This window comes from Strongylocentrotus purpuratus, unplaced genomic scaffold (assembly GCF_000002235.5).
Source record: "Strongylocentrotus purpuratus isolate Spur 01 unplaced genomic scaffold, Spur_5.0 spur5_scaffold_6, whole genome shotgun sequence".
NCBI classification, from domain to species: Eukaryota; Metazoa; Echinodermata; class Echinoidea; order Camarodonta; family Strongylocentrotidae; genus Strongylocentrotus; species Strongylocentrotus purpuratus.
Window position 1 is genome coordinate 59,123,075 of NW_022145612.1, and position 13,533 is coordinate 59,136,607.

General features: G+C 36.4%; 1 protein-coding gene across 1 annotated transcript in view; it reads right to left on the reverse strand.

Moving 5' to 3' along the window:
- LOC581730 (Dusty protein kinase-like protein) overlaps positions 1–13,533 on the reverse strand; it is a 39,652-nt gene that overhangs the window by 3,746 nt on the left and 22,373 nt on the right. The window contains 3 exon segments of the mRNA NM_001098450.1: positions 2,342–2,498; positions 5,684–5,867; positions 7,769–7,894. Of these exon segments, the coding sequence (NP_001091920.1) occupies positions 2,342–2,498; positions 5,684–5,867; positions 7,769–7,894 (467 nt within the window).

The following is a 13,533-nucleotide window of genomic DNA, read 5'->3' on the forward strand; positions in this document are numbered from 1 at the left end:
GTAACAGCAAATCAGTGAGACCATGCGATAAAGAAGTTTCTTTGGTTTCTCTCTCTAGTATTATTGTTTTTCTCTTCATAGAGTTACTACTGTCTTGATGAACCTGTGCACATATTGATTGAAACCTAAAATACAGTTAAATAAAAGATGAAAAAAATTAAACAATAAAGTAGCAAATACTTATTTTATGAGTATTATACTCATACTCATGGATTATCTTTTCATTTTTTTTGAAGATATTTTGTCATAAACTTGTGGAAATATTTACAAGTACACACAAATATATGGATACACATTAAAGGGACTTGGTAACATTGTTCAGATGATAAAAAGTGGTGCTAAGGTAGTGACTTCAATGCTAGATGTACAATTAAAGATAATCTGAAAATTTGAGTGAAAACAGACCATTATTAATGATACAAATTGGGAAAAACTGATCTAATCGATTCCTTAATTCTCCCAACTATATTATTACAATTTAATTACATTTTAAGTGAATGTAAATCATCACAAAGCAATAAATTGGCTCTACATACCATTCCAGACAAATTAAGTGTTGAAAGATTTTTAATAGCCTCTTTAATGTCTTTTTTTCATGGAAAAACGGTTGGGAAAATTCAAAAATGGTTGGGAGAATTCATACTGTTCATCACTGTTAGAGGGTGTTGCACATTGACGCCTTCAATGAAAACCATAGATATCTTTGTGGTTTGAGATTTTTTTTCTCCAGGATTTTTCGCATGCCAGAGGGTGAGTACAGTAGAAGGAATATAATACCGGTAAGTAACATTTTATACAAAAATTAAGCAATTTTTTCATCAACCTTCAACAGTGTTACTGAGTCACTTTAAAAATCATAAGGGGTCCGGCCAAGCACCTCAATGCTTACATGTAGATCAACTGGGATTTGAGGGCCCCCAAGTTGATTTTTGGTGCCAAGGTATCCAGGTGCTCATTAATGTCAAGCCTACTGTATCATATACTAGGATTAATACACTTCTGACTCTCAGAAAATGATGTACATGTAATTATAGGAATACTCACAACATCAATCGGAAAGAGAGAATGCTGAATTCTAACAAATAAACCTTGGGCATTATATCATGAAGCTAGTCAGAGGTGAATAATATGTTATCAGATTACAAGGTGAAAAAAGATATTAGTGAATCTATGACTAGACTTCTTTACCAGTATACACACAACACAATAGAGAATGGGCTGTTACCGGGTAAGTGTTTTTTGTTTTGTTTTGTTTCATTTTTCTATTCCTCCATTTATGTATTTTTGTTTTTATCATTGTTCTTGTTATTTTATTTTAGTATCATTAATATTAATATAATTCATCACTTTTCTTCTTTTTTTTCTAGGGGGGGGGGGGGGTTTAATTGTAATAAGGTTATTAAGATATTAGGTAATATAAGTAGAAAATAAGCCGGAGCAAACATAATTGAAGATACATGTACCAGGGCACTTGAATATATATGGTAAACATTTTTAGTAAAAACAGACTACACAAATAGGCCAAAGTGGACAGAAAAGCAGACATCTGAAAAAGGAATATCAATACTACATACAGATGAACCAACTCCAATTGCATTCCTTTAGGAAATCCTACAGGATAGCTAGAGATTGAGATTCTCTTCATGAATCACTCAACCACATTGTGAACCAGATGCCATTTCCTAAACCCCTCTTATGGCAGTCTACTTGACAGTATGGATTACTCATCAGTAAAACCATCCCAAAATAGATTGCAGACCAAGAATCATGCTACCTGATATTCTAGATATATCTTCTGCCTCTGCAGGGTGTATGTAAAAGCACAAAAAAATTGCTCACAGGAAATGAATCCAAATCACAGAAAATGTCTAAATTCCACAAATGCACCCCCCCCCCTCCCCTTGCTAACCCTTCTCCAAAAGAAGAATATTGTAAAATGCTCACTTTGCTACATGAAAAGAGAAGGCTCATAGGAAATAAATCTCAAATACACTAAATTTCCATAGATCCCCCAATACTAAATTGGGATAATGTTAACATGCACAGCCGGTGCCTGGTGAAAGAGAACAACATGAAAAGATTGCAGTTTGAATGTACATTTCTTAAATGTTTTCCCATATTCTTATGAGTATACAATAAATAATTGTATTGAACTCAAAAACAAGAATGGATACAGACATAAATAAAGATACATTTAACGATCTAGAAATATATATAATTGAAATACATGTATATCGTCAATAAAATATGTCAATTAATAGATAATTAGACAGATTTCTTTAAATTTCAACAAACAAACATAAAACAAGAAAAGACAAAGATACAAATAAACGCACATTACCTTGTGTAGTGGAATTCCATGGCCAAGTCATTCCAGTGTTTGTCATCTGGAGGTACCACAGACTTGACAGCACAGTGGGTCACCCCACCCCAAGATCGACACGAGTACACCACCCCATACTGACCACGCCCAATCTCTCGCTCCAATTTCGGCATTCCTGTAAACAAAGAGCAAATATAGATTATCATATGTAGAGGGTGAAGTAGTCACTCAATTTGATATGTCATTGGCCTGTTGGTCAAATGATTCTCAGTTGAGTTTCTGTGGTGGTATTAATGTCCTTTGGTAATACATTGATCTACTATTCCCTCTCTCTACCCAGGTGTAGTACATGGGCACCTGGTGGGATGTTATTTTGTGGGTGCTCTTTGTGCCTTGGGGCAGCGGTTCGAGTCCCGCCGAGGCACTAATGTCCTTTGGCAAGACATTGATCTACATTTGCCACACTCAACCCAGGTGATGTAAATGGGTACCTGGCAGGAATCAATTCCTTGATATGCTTGTGTGCCGCAGTGGCTGCCTTGCTAAAGCCAGTGTAATAATCGGGGCAGCGCCAGGAGCATCACAACGTGACGGACTTGTGCGCTATATAAGAAGGCGCCATTATTATTATTATTATTATATCTAGTCAGGATACTAGAAGTACTTTGTAGGTGATTGAGTAAATATAAATGGATTTACTATTATTGTTATTTAAAACAAATAATACTTTATCAGTGCTGAGCATATGGCCCTAAAATCACAAGGAAGGGGGATATGAAGTTATGAAAAGTTTGTTTCGTACTGAATAAACACAAAACCATTTCAATGATTTCACTGAGTCACATAATTATTGCGTGGTTGAAACATTTAGCACATTTGAAAAAGCAGATGATTCCACCTTAAGAATTTTATCAGCAGTAGATAAAGATTGGAATTTAGCACGAAGCATCGTGCATGTGATTCCTTAGAAATGAATGTGCTCTGGAATAAAAACAACTACAAGTATAAATAGAGTTCTATCCACTTTAGTGTACAAAACAACAACATTGTATGAACCCTTGATGCAAAGAGGCTACTTGAGGGTACTTCTGTTAATATTCTAGAGGAAATAACAGGAAATACTCTCTACATTGTACTTTATTATTGATAACCGGAACTAAACAACAACCCTCTCCCCGCATTCTGGAAACTGTCATATAAAAGCTCAGGAATAAAGAAAATAATCATGTAGATTGTGGGCACTTCTGTGAACATACAGTGGTAATGGCATGAAATAATCTCTGCATTTTGCTTTGTTAAAAAAGGAACATAACAAAAGCAAGGAAACATTTCCCGGCATTCTAGAAACTTTCATACATATACAGTATAAGCAAAGGGTCCATAAAAAAAGTATATACTGTTATTATCACAATTCAAATAATCAATAAGAAACCAAAAGACACACAAGACAATCAAAAAGAGAGTGAGAAGGGGCAAGGGCAGAGCAAAAAAAAAAACAGTGAGATATAGAAAAGAAAACAGACAAAGAGCAAGTGAGCTCAAGGTTCAGAGAAACAAAGATAAAGTGATGAGAACAGCAGCAGACAAAACAATTGTAATATATATATATATATATATATATATATCTATATATATATATATATATATATATATAGTATATAGTTATTGTGCTCTTTAGCACAAAAGAAACAAAACAGAGCTGTCTGAATTCCCCAAAAGTACATACAGTCTACAGTCATGATATTGTGGTTTTATGTGGGATTCCAAATGCACAAAGAAAAATGGAAAGTCACTAAAATGTACAAATGAATTCCCTGAAATTTAATTACATATAAAAAAAAAAATGAAAAAAAAGAAAAGAAGAAAAAAGAGAAAGAAAGAGAAGAAACCATGTTGTGTGTATTGCTTATTGAATGCTCAGCATGGATTCATATCAACAACACTGACATTACTGATAATACGTGTACATGTAATCAAGGCCCTTTCTTAGCCTGCACAAACAAACATTTTATGAAATCAGAAATGTCAATCCATCCATTTTACAATTACAATTTGAGAGTGAAATCATAAAGTACTATGATTGTGTGCAGCAAAATATATGCCCATCAAAGGAATGTTTGTTTCGTTGTTGTTGTTTTAACCATTCAGTGTTCATATGAAGCCTGCAGGCATTTGGTTGGTCTATAATGAAATAAAGTGCAAAATTGAAGACTACAGAAGTATCATCAGGAAGGTAATAGCACTGTGACTCATTCATTATACAGAGGTGGAGTATCATGTAGAATTAGGCATGGTTGGAAATGTTATGGACCTGTTGTCTGGATTTTTACAACACTAATTTCCACCCAAGGGGTCTTGAAAAGGAGTCTGTGAGATATAAGAAACAGAATTTAGACATACATACATTTGAAACACAGTGTACAGGTACATGTATGTTCAAAACATTAATAGAACATACAACAAAGGCCCAAGCATACTCACTTGTCTGTGTATTATGAAGTACAAGACCCTTAACCCTATTTTAACTGGGCTATTTCAGACCAAGTTTTTACGGGGGGGGGGGGGGTCAATTTGACCCCCCCTAAGATCTCGGCCGTTTCACCGCCGATCGACGCGAAAATTTGCATGCATGTCAAGTGAAGTGTATAGATTACTATGGTAACTTCAAATTTTTGAAAAATTCACTCATTTGCATATTTATGGTAATTTATGCAAATAAGGTCATTAAATTCACATTTCTGCCCATAAATCATAGATTATTCATGTTTACGTATTCTTTTTCACTACATATATTTATTAGACCATTTGGAATAATAATACAACACAAAAAATTGGAAGAGCCAGGTTATTCCTTATGTTATCTCTTGTTTTTATAATTTCTTATGTATTTCATTGTTTTTTTAACTTATGTAATTTATTGTTTTTGTTGTTTTATTTCATTTATAACTACAATTCAACTATTTTGACCCAAAACAAACATCTAAACTTTAACCAAGACTGAATAACCAATGTTTTATCTATTTTTAGGAAAAATGACTTTTACAAATGTTTTGTACACAAATCACGAAAATGAGCGATTTTCGGGCTGACATGCAAAGACAAAAGGTCACATGACCTTGTAACCGTAGGTCCGATTTTCGAAAAAATTGTTTTAAAAGATGCGTAAGACTCGAAAGTAAAAAGTCATGGAAGTAAAAGTTTATATCTGCCGCGGTTTCGGAGTAGTCGCGAAATTTCTACAGGGGGGGTCAAATTGACCCCCCCCCCCCAGTTAACATAGGGTTAAGTATATATTTTTGTTGTTAATCCCCTGATTTAGAGCGGCATATGTGAAGAAGCCTTTAGAGAGTAATTCCTTACCATATAGAACCATATCCCTGAGTGAGGTACTCTCTAGAGCCAGACGGGCCAAGCGAGGGGCGTACACCTTCCTCACTTTCATTCGCTGTTCCTCTGTCTTCTCCAGGCGGCCCGAATGCTTCTGCTCTAGTTGACGTAGAGACGTGGAGAAGGACTCATGGGAGTTGTTAAGTCTTGATCGAAACTGCACAAGGACAGATCATAAGATGAGTTGTTAATTGCTAGGATATGACATACCTAAAGGTCTTTGACTTTATTGTATATGTCATATTTATGACATACACTTGACATTAAATTCCCCCCACTTACACGAATCTATCACACACACACACACTTTTAAATGTTACATGATGATAAACATTTGCTATATGGATGCACCACATTTAAAAAATTAATCCTGTAAAGTCTGGAAAGACTTTTACTTTTTCATTGTTTTAATTTTTGATTAAAACCAGACCAAAACATTTTCCAACCAAAACAAAAATGTTGATATAACAAGTGGGGGAAAAAACATGTTTGAAACAATAGACATTCAAATGACTTTGTCATTGTTTTCAGAAACCAAGAAGGCAACACAAGTCATTGCTGTCTCAGGTATTGATTCAACCCAAGGTTAATTCACATATAACATCAAGGCAAACTCTGGATGAATGATGCAATTGAAACAGTGTAATCCCACACACCACAGAGTCAAAACACAGATTGCAATTTCATTTCATCATGACTCCTGGCAAAAACGTTTTGGAGATGATATTCTTCCATTTCTCTAGTCTTTGTTTCAATACTTTTCATCTTATTGTTTGTTTTATATCTTATGACATCGTAAAGAAAAGTGATTTTGGAAATGGCTGAATACTTAGCTCATATAAAATGTCCTGCATAGCATGGCTACAGAACTATTAATTGGTACTTGAAAGAAGTTTCTATAGTTCTAAGGTAAGAAAAGTTCATAATGTCCAACACTTGCCACACGATACCTTCCATCATCATGTACTTCTCATAAAAAGTTTTCAGTTTTATTGGATTATATTTTCATTGTCCAATAATGGCTGTTGTTTAATGTTTTTCCTTCAAGTGAGAGCACATGATGTTATTCCCTTACTTCCTATTCCTTCAAAATGTGCCAAATGAGCCGCCCACACTCTAATCCATCCCATCTATAATACCTGGGGGGTGTTTCACAAAGACTAAGATTGACTTTAGGTTGGACTTAACTATGGCAGGCTGTTCATGCCACTATTTTCTCTCACCATTTACTGGCATTGGTCTCTCAAGGGAAGTACAAAACATGGTCACATATCTACAGAATTTACATTTTTTGATAGTTTATCATTGAAGGAATAAATATTTATCTTGAGATTATAATGGTGAGAGCAAACAGTGGCATGAACGGCCTGCCACAGTTAAGTCTAACTTAAAGTCGATCTTAGTCTTTGTGAAACACTCCCCAGTACCTATTACCTCTTTCATAAACCTCCGTACAAGAATTACTAGGAATTTATGACTGGAACCTCATAAAAAGAAAAACCCAAACATTCATTTTAGTGCTGCTATCATGTGTACAAAATAGCGGCATCTTCCTGGAATTTCAGGGTTTATAAACAGCTAGAGAACACATGTTTGGTCTACACACCTATGATCAAAGGGCACTTGATATCCCACTCGATGCAGGGCTTGTAAATAGGTGCTTGTAAAATCCATGCTTCTGTTATGCAGCTTTTTCACATTTGTAAAGACACAACTTTTATTGCTTATTTAATGTGCATCATTGTAGTGCGCATACAGGCAAACCTGTCTCAATGACCACCTCCTTATAAGGGCCAACCGTCTACAGTAGTCACTATATAACCTCCCTCAGAAAGAAATGTGTGTTGAAGAACCTGTCTAGAAAGACCACCTGTCTACAGTGGCCACTTTTTGTGTTTCCATTTGGTGGCCTTAATAGACAGGTTTGACTGTACATCAGCATGTAAGAGGAGCATGTGTTTGTAAAATGGGATATATCATCTGTTTGGAGCCACAAAAGAGTTAATTATGTGTGAAAGTATAAGCGTTAATGCCTTAGTGGCTCCAATAAGTGTTTACCTGAGAGCAGATGCTTTTAGCGAGCTTGGACTCATCAAGATTGTTGATCATGGTCTGTGCCACCTTCCTCTTCCATTCTGTGTCCACCCTGGTGGGTGTCTTAAATGGCTTGATCGATTGGAAGAACTGGAATGCAGAGAGAGAGAGAGAGAGAGAGAGAAGAAAACAGCAGGACATGGTCATTATCACAATGAAGATATGAACTACATGTAACCCATTCCAAAAAAAAAGTAGACTTTCCAAAAAAGTCTAAAAAAATGGACCGTTTCATGCAATTTCAGATGGTCTAAAATAATACTTTTTCACTCAAATAGAACCAAATTTCTTGGGTTACAGAAAATAATGGTCCTTACCTTTGTCGTTATAGAATATTGTTCTTGCAAGTATCCATCAAAGGTTCGTCGATTGCCACACTTTGATCTGTACAAGGTTTGTCGATTGCCACACTTTATTCTTACCAACGTTCGTCGATCGCCGCACTTTACTTTGACCAAGGTTCGTCGATTGCCACACCTTGATCTGTCCAAGGTTTGTCGATCGCCACACTTTACTTTGACCAAGGTTCGTCGATTGCCACACTTTGATCTGTACAAGGTTCGTCGATTGCCACACTTTATTCTTACCAACGTTCGTCGATCGCCGCACTTTACTTTGACCAAGGTTCGTCGATTGCCACACTTTGATCTGTACAAGGTTCGTCGATTGCCACACTTTATTCTTACCAACGTTCGTCGATCGCCGCACTTTACTTTGACCAAGGTTCGTCGATTGCCACACCTTGATCTGTCCAAGGTTTGTCGATCGCCACACTTTACTTTGACCAAGGTTCGTTGATTGCCACACTTTGATCTGTACAAGGTTTGTCGATTGCCACACTTTATTCTTACCAAGGTTTGTCGATCGCCTCACTTTATACTTTGACCAAGGTTCGTCGATTGCCACACCTTGATCTGTCCAAGGTTTGTCGATCGCCACACTTTATTCTGACCAAGGTTCGTCGATAGCCACACTCTACTCTTACCAAGGTTCGTCGATCGCCACACTTTACTCTTACCAAGTTTCGTCGATTGCCACACCTTGAACTGTCCAAGGTTTGTCGATCGCCACACTTTATTATTACCAAGATTCGTCGATCGCCACCCTTTACTCTGTCCAAGGTTCGTCGATTGCCACACCTTGATCTTTCCAAGGTTTGTCGATCGCCTCACTTGACTATTACTAAGGTTCGTCGATCGCCACACTCTACTCTGACCAAGGTTTGTCGGTCGCCGCACTCTACTTTGACCAAGGCTTGTCGATCGCCACACTTGACTATAACTAAGGTTCGTCGATTGCCACACTTGACTATAACTAAGGTTCGTCGATTGCCACACTTCACTCTTATCAAGGTTCCTCATTCACCATACTTTACTCTTACGAAGGTTTGTCAAGAAAAAAAGTGTCCCCCCCCCCATAATAATAAAACATGTCTTAATTTGATACCAGTGTTTGAAAAAAAGGAGTATTTTTTTAGACTCTATAACTCAGATTCTACTTCATTTCAAGCCAAATTTCCTTCCCAGGTGTGCAACAGAATTGCAAAAGCTCATTTACTGTGCAGGGGCAGACACTCTTTCCCCTCCCCTCCAAACACACCTCCTGTCACTTGGTCTCTATGCTCCCTCGGGAATCGGTCTTGTCTGCATCTGGTATATCTTGTTTATGTTCATAAGTATATGTGGTGTTATGCTTTAAATGGGCATGAACATTAATTCTTGGCGTGCATATTTTGGTATAATTATGTTTTCTTCATGACAAAAGTTTAACTTGATCACAATCGGTAAAATCATTATGCACTTAACCACATATAACTGAATTGTAGGACCGGTATGGACCAGATTGCACATTATTAAGAAGAAAATGCAAAATCTCCCTATCGTGGGAGAGGGAGACACCGCTCAAACATCCTCGGACCCTGCCCTCACCCACCCCCCCCCCAACCCCCAACCCCCAGCTCAGTTGCTTCACTCCCTCACAAAGTCTCAAGCTCTAAGTTTGCAACCCTGCCAATCTTGCCATTATGCTATACCTGGTGATGAATGGATGAAGACTTTCTTCTGACCCCCAAAATTGTTTGCTCATTACAGCACTGTCAATGGCTATTAAGAATCATTGTAAATGTATAAATAATATGTGAACAGAAATACTGTATGTATTCAAAGTCAATACAATTGACATTATAAATATTGAAGATGCTTTAATTCAAGATCAATGAAGGCTACATACTGGTTATAACTTCCAGCCCATTTTTAACATATCATGGGTATGACAAATTGCAAAATATTTGTCGTGTGGAAATGTAATTTGTGAATGACATGAAAGAATCATTATTTAGGTACAAAACAATTGCATACAATTCATCGCGTGTGGAATAACAGACTATAACAAACTACAACCACTTTGTTTTATACATTTACCTACATGCACAATAATGCCTATAATTAGAATTACCCAAACCTATAGGAATTATGCTATGCAGTATATTTCATTCAGACAATTTATGACTATTCAATGCATATCGACACTGTGAACTTATTAAATATCATAAACGAACACATGCATTATATGCCGATAGGCCAAGTTTTGGAAACCATTCCCATCAAGACTCTGAAATCTCAATAAAATTGGTACAGCTTTTTGCATGGTATGTCTATAAACAATCACAATATTGAGAGCTTTTGAGATCAATGTTCAAGGTTGTCTTTGAACATCTTTGTCACTATATACAAGAGGCACGAATGCCAAGTGAGTGGCTGCACAAGATTATAATGTATATTTTAGTTTAGAAACTACATGTATTCTCTTCAAGGGATAGTTCAGTTTTGGTATAGAGGGCTCTACACAAAACCAGCCGCCATTTTCTTTGTTAATGCTTCCTCTTTTAAAAAGAGGTTTTTGTGAGATATTAACACTGATAACACTATCACTGCCTGAAATACAAGACTATCACTATCAGGCATTGACCCCATTACCTCCCCCCTAAAAAGATACTCTCCTTGTGTATATGCATGGTACTGTTGTTTTTTTAAAACTATGACAAAATAGCTAAATGGCCCTTTGAGAGCCTGAAACTTTTCAAAGATAAAGAATTAGACATCAGTTACAACTTTTTCTTGTAGCATGGACCTAGATTGACCTCCCATAGGCCATAGCTTAATAAAAAAAAATGTTGCTTTATATGCATGAGGTATCCCTGAGCAGCAAATTTGTTTACAGAATTTTGTAACAAAATTGACATACCATTTTGGTTTGAGCTGAAAAAAATATATAGCAACAAACAATTTGTTTTCTTCTTTCTATTGATGATTAATGAGCATGGGTGGATCTTAAAGAAAAATAACAGTAATCTGATTCAACTCCTGTATTTTAATGGAACAGAGCAATTGAAAATAGTGCTTCGGACGTTACATTTTCCGTAAACAATGTAGACCCTCATTTAACCCACTAGAACAATAAATTAATGAGATTGTATATGGTTTGAATGAGCTTATTAGTTACTCCAAGTGATTATATTGAAGGAAAATATAATTTAATTATAGTAGCGCTAATATGCGAAAAATACTCAAAATTTGAAAAAGTTGTCTCAAATTTTCTGTAAACAATTTTGTAACTTCCGAAACAACTTTGAATTTAAAGTAGTAGAAAATATATGAACTGCAGGACATATCTATCCTAACATTTTGTTAACATCACATGGCAGCTACCCACCAAAACAAAAAATTTGCAATACATTATTACAATACTATTTTATGGTTAAAACCAATTTTCCGCAATGTCCAAAGCAAAGAAACCCAATTAAATGATGATAATCCATATTTAAGGGTATCTAGAGTGAATAAATTGTTTTGAAATAAGTTATTATAAGTTTTAACACAAGTCAAATCACAAATCAGGCCTTTCAAATCAAATAATTTTTTGTAATCACAAGAAGGGTGTTTCCGATGTTACACAATGGTGGTTGCACAAATTCTTGATGATGAGCAGTGTCTGATTCATTGAATGAATATTCATCCACATGATGAGTGAAGAGATCGCCATGTTGTTTTCTAGCGCCAACTTGATGATTTTCAGAAGATACATCATCAAGACTCAATTGTGATATATCCATACCATCAATAGACAAATCGTCCTGACTGAGTGAAGTCGAGGGAGCAAATTTTTGCTTTTTCTTGGGAGTACTGGCAGCAATACATACTGGTGCTTCTGCTAGGTCTACATCATGCAGACTTAGTTGCAATAAATCTTGTAGTAACTCACTCATAAATACTGCCTGAATGAAAATCCATGTCATCGATAGACAGATCATGAATATGATTAATCCCTGCTGCTGTAGCCATGTTAGAGTCTTAGACTTGTTATATCTGACAATATAATGATTATTTTCAATCATGATATGATTGATTGATATTCACAGAGATTAAGTTTTTATAGTTTTTCAATGCAGTGAATGACTCCTGTCAGAAGGCCTATAATGTAGACTTTCTGCTTACTACATGCTCTACAGAAAATACTTCCACTATCCACCTCCCTGCACGATATATCATTGGCCAGAAGTACATCACCTCATCTGCAATGAGTTGGCAATGTAGGTTGATGCACTGTGTTGGTTTGGGAGTACGATTATGGTGTTTGCATTTGCTCTGTGTGCGTGTGCGTGTGTGTGTGTGTGTGTAAGTGTGTGGGAGCGCGTGCGAGTGAGTGGATGTATGTAAAACTTGTGGCAGGGGCATTATGACATTACGAAAAGCTCTCGTTGTACCCCACCACTATAGCACAGCAGTCAATGTAATCTGGTGGGATAGCACTACCCCAGTTTTGTTTCTCTCGTTAAAACTTTGAGAGAGCTACTACTATTACACAGGCATCAATGGAAATCTGATGGGGTCTCACTACCCAGTCAGACCGCAGCGCTCGCCAAATCGCCCGTATTTATTCAAGTCGTATGCACGTTTTTGCTCCTCATGAATACGTAATAAGCAAAAACATGGCACAGTTCTCATCTTTCTGCTATGCTCAGGATTCATATAATGACATTGAATTCGTCATGAATATTGAGCCATAACTATAGACATTATAATGTACTATTCAATAAATAGTGAGTGAAGTTTCAAAATTTGAAAAAAACACCCCAAAAAACTTGCAAAAAAAAAAACATTTGAAGAGTCGGATATACACGTTAAATAACCATTTTTTTCGGGGGTGCATCTCGCTGAATTTTGGCTTACCACATAATGTAGATATTTTCCTAACAGTCAATGTCTGTCTCAATACCACTACCCCACTTTCGATTCTCTCCTTAAAAACTTGGACAGAGCCTTGAGGCTCTAAGTGAGAGCTTAAGATATTGGATTGCAGTGGGACTCTTCATCATCTTACGTAATACTAGTGTAAACAAACTCTTACTGGGGTCTGCCTGAAAGGAAATGAGAAGTAGGAAATAAGTATTTTACTTGTTTTAAGATATTTTCATGTCCCAAAGTCACTAATAATTTAGATGAAGACCAAAATGAAAGTTCAAACGAAGCAAAATGACCCATAATTGGCAATATAACAACAATTTTAACTCTGGCAGCAACCCCTGCATGTGTCTTTCTCCCTTCTCCCTTCCTTTCCCCTTGTATTATGCTTATCTCTCTCTCGCTATCACCTCATCAAGGTCTCGGTGGGGGTGGATTACAGCGCTATAGTGTTTACTTAGGGCTTATGACAATCTCAGCTCTAGTACA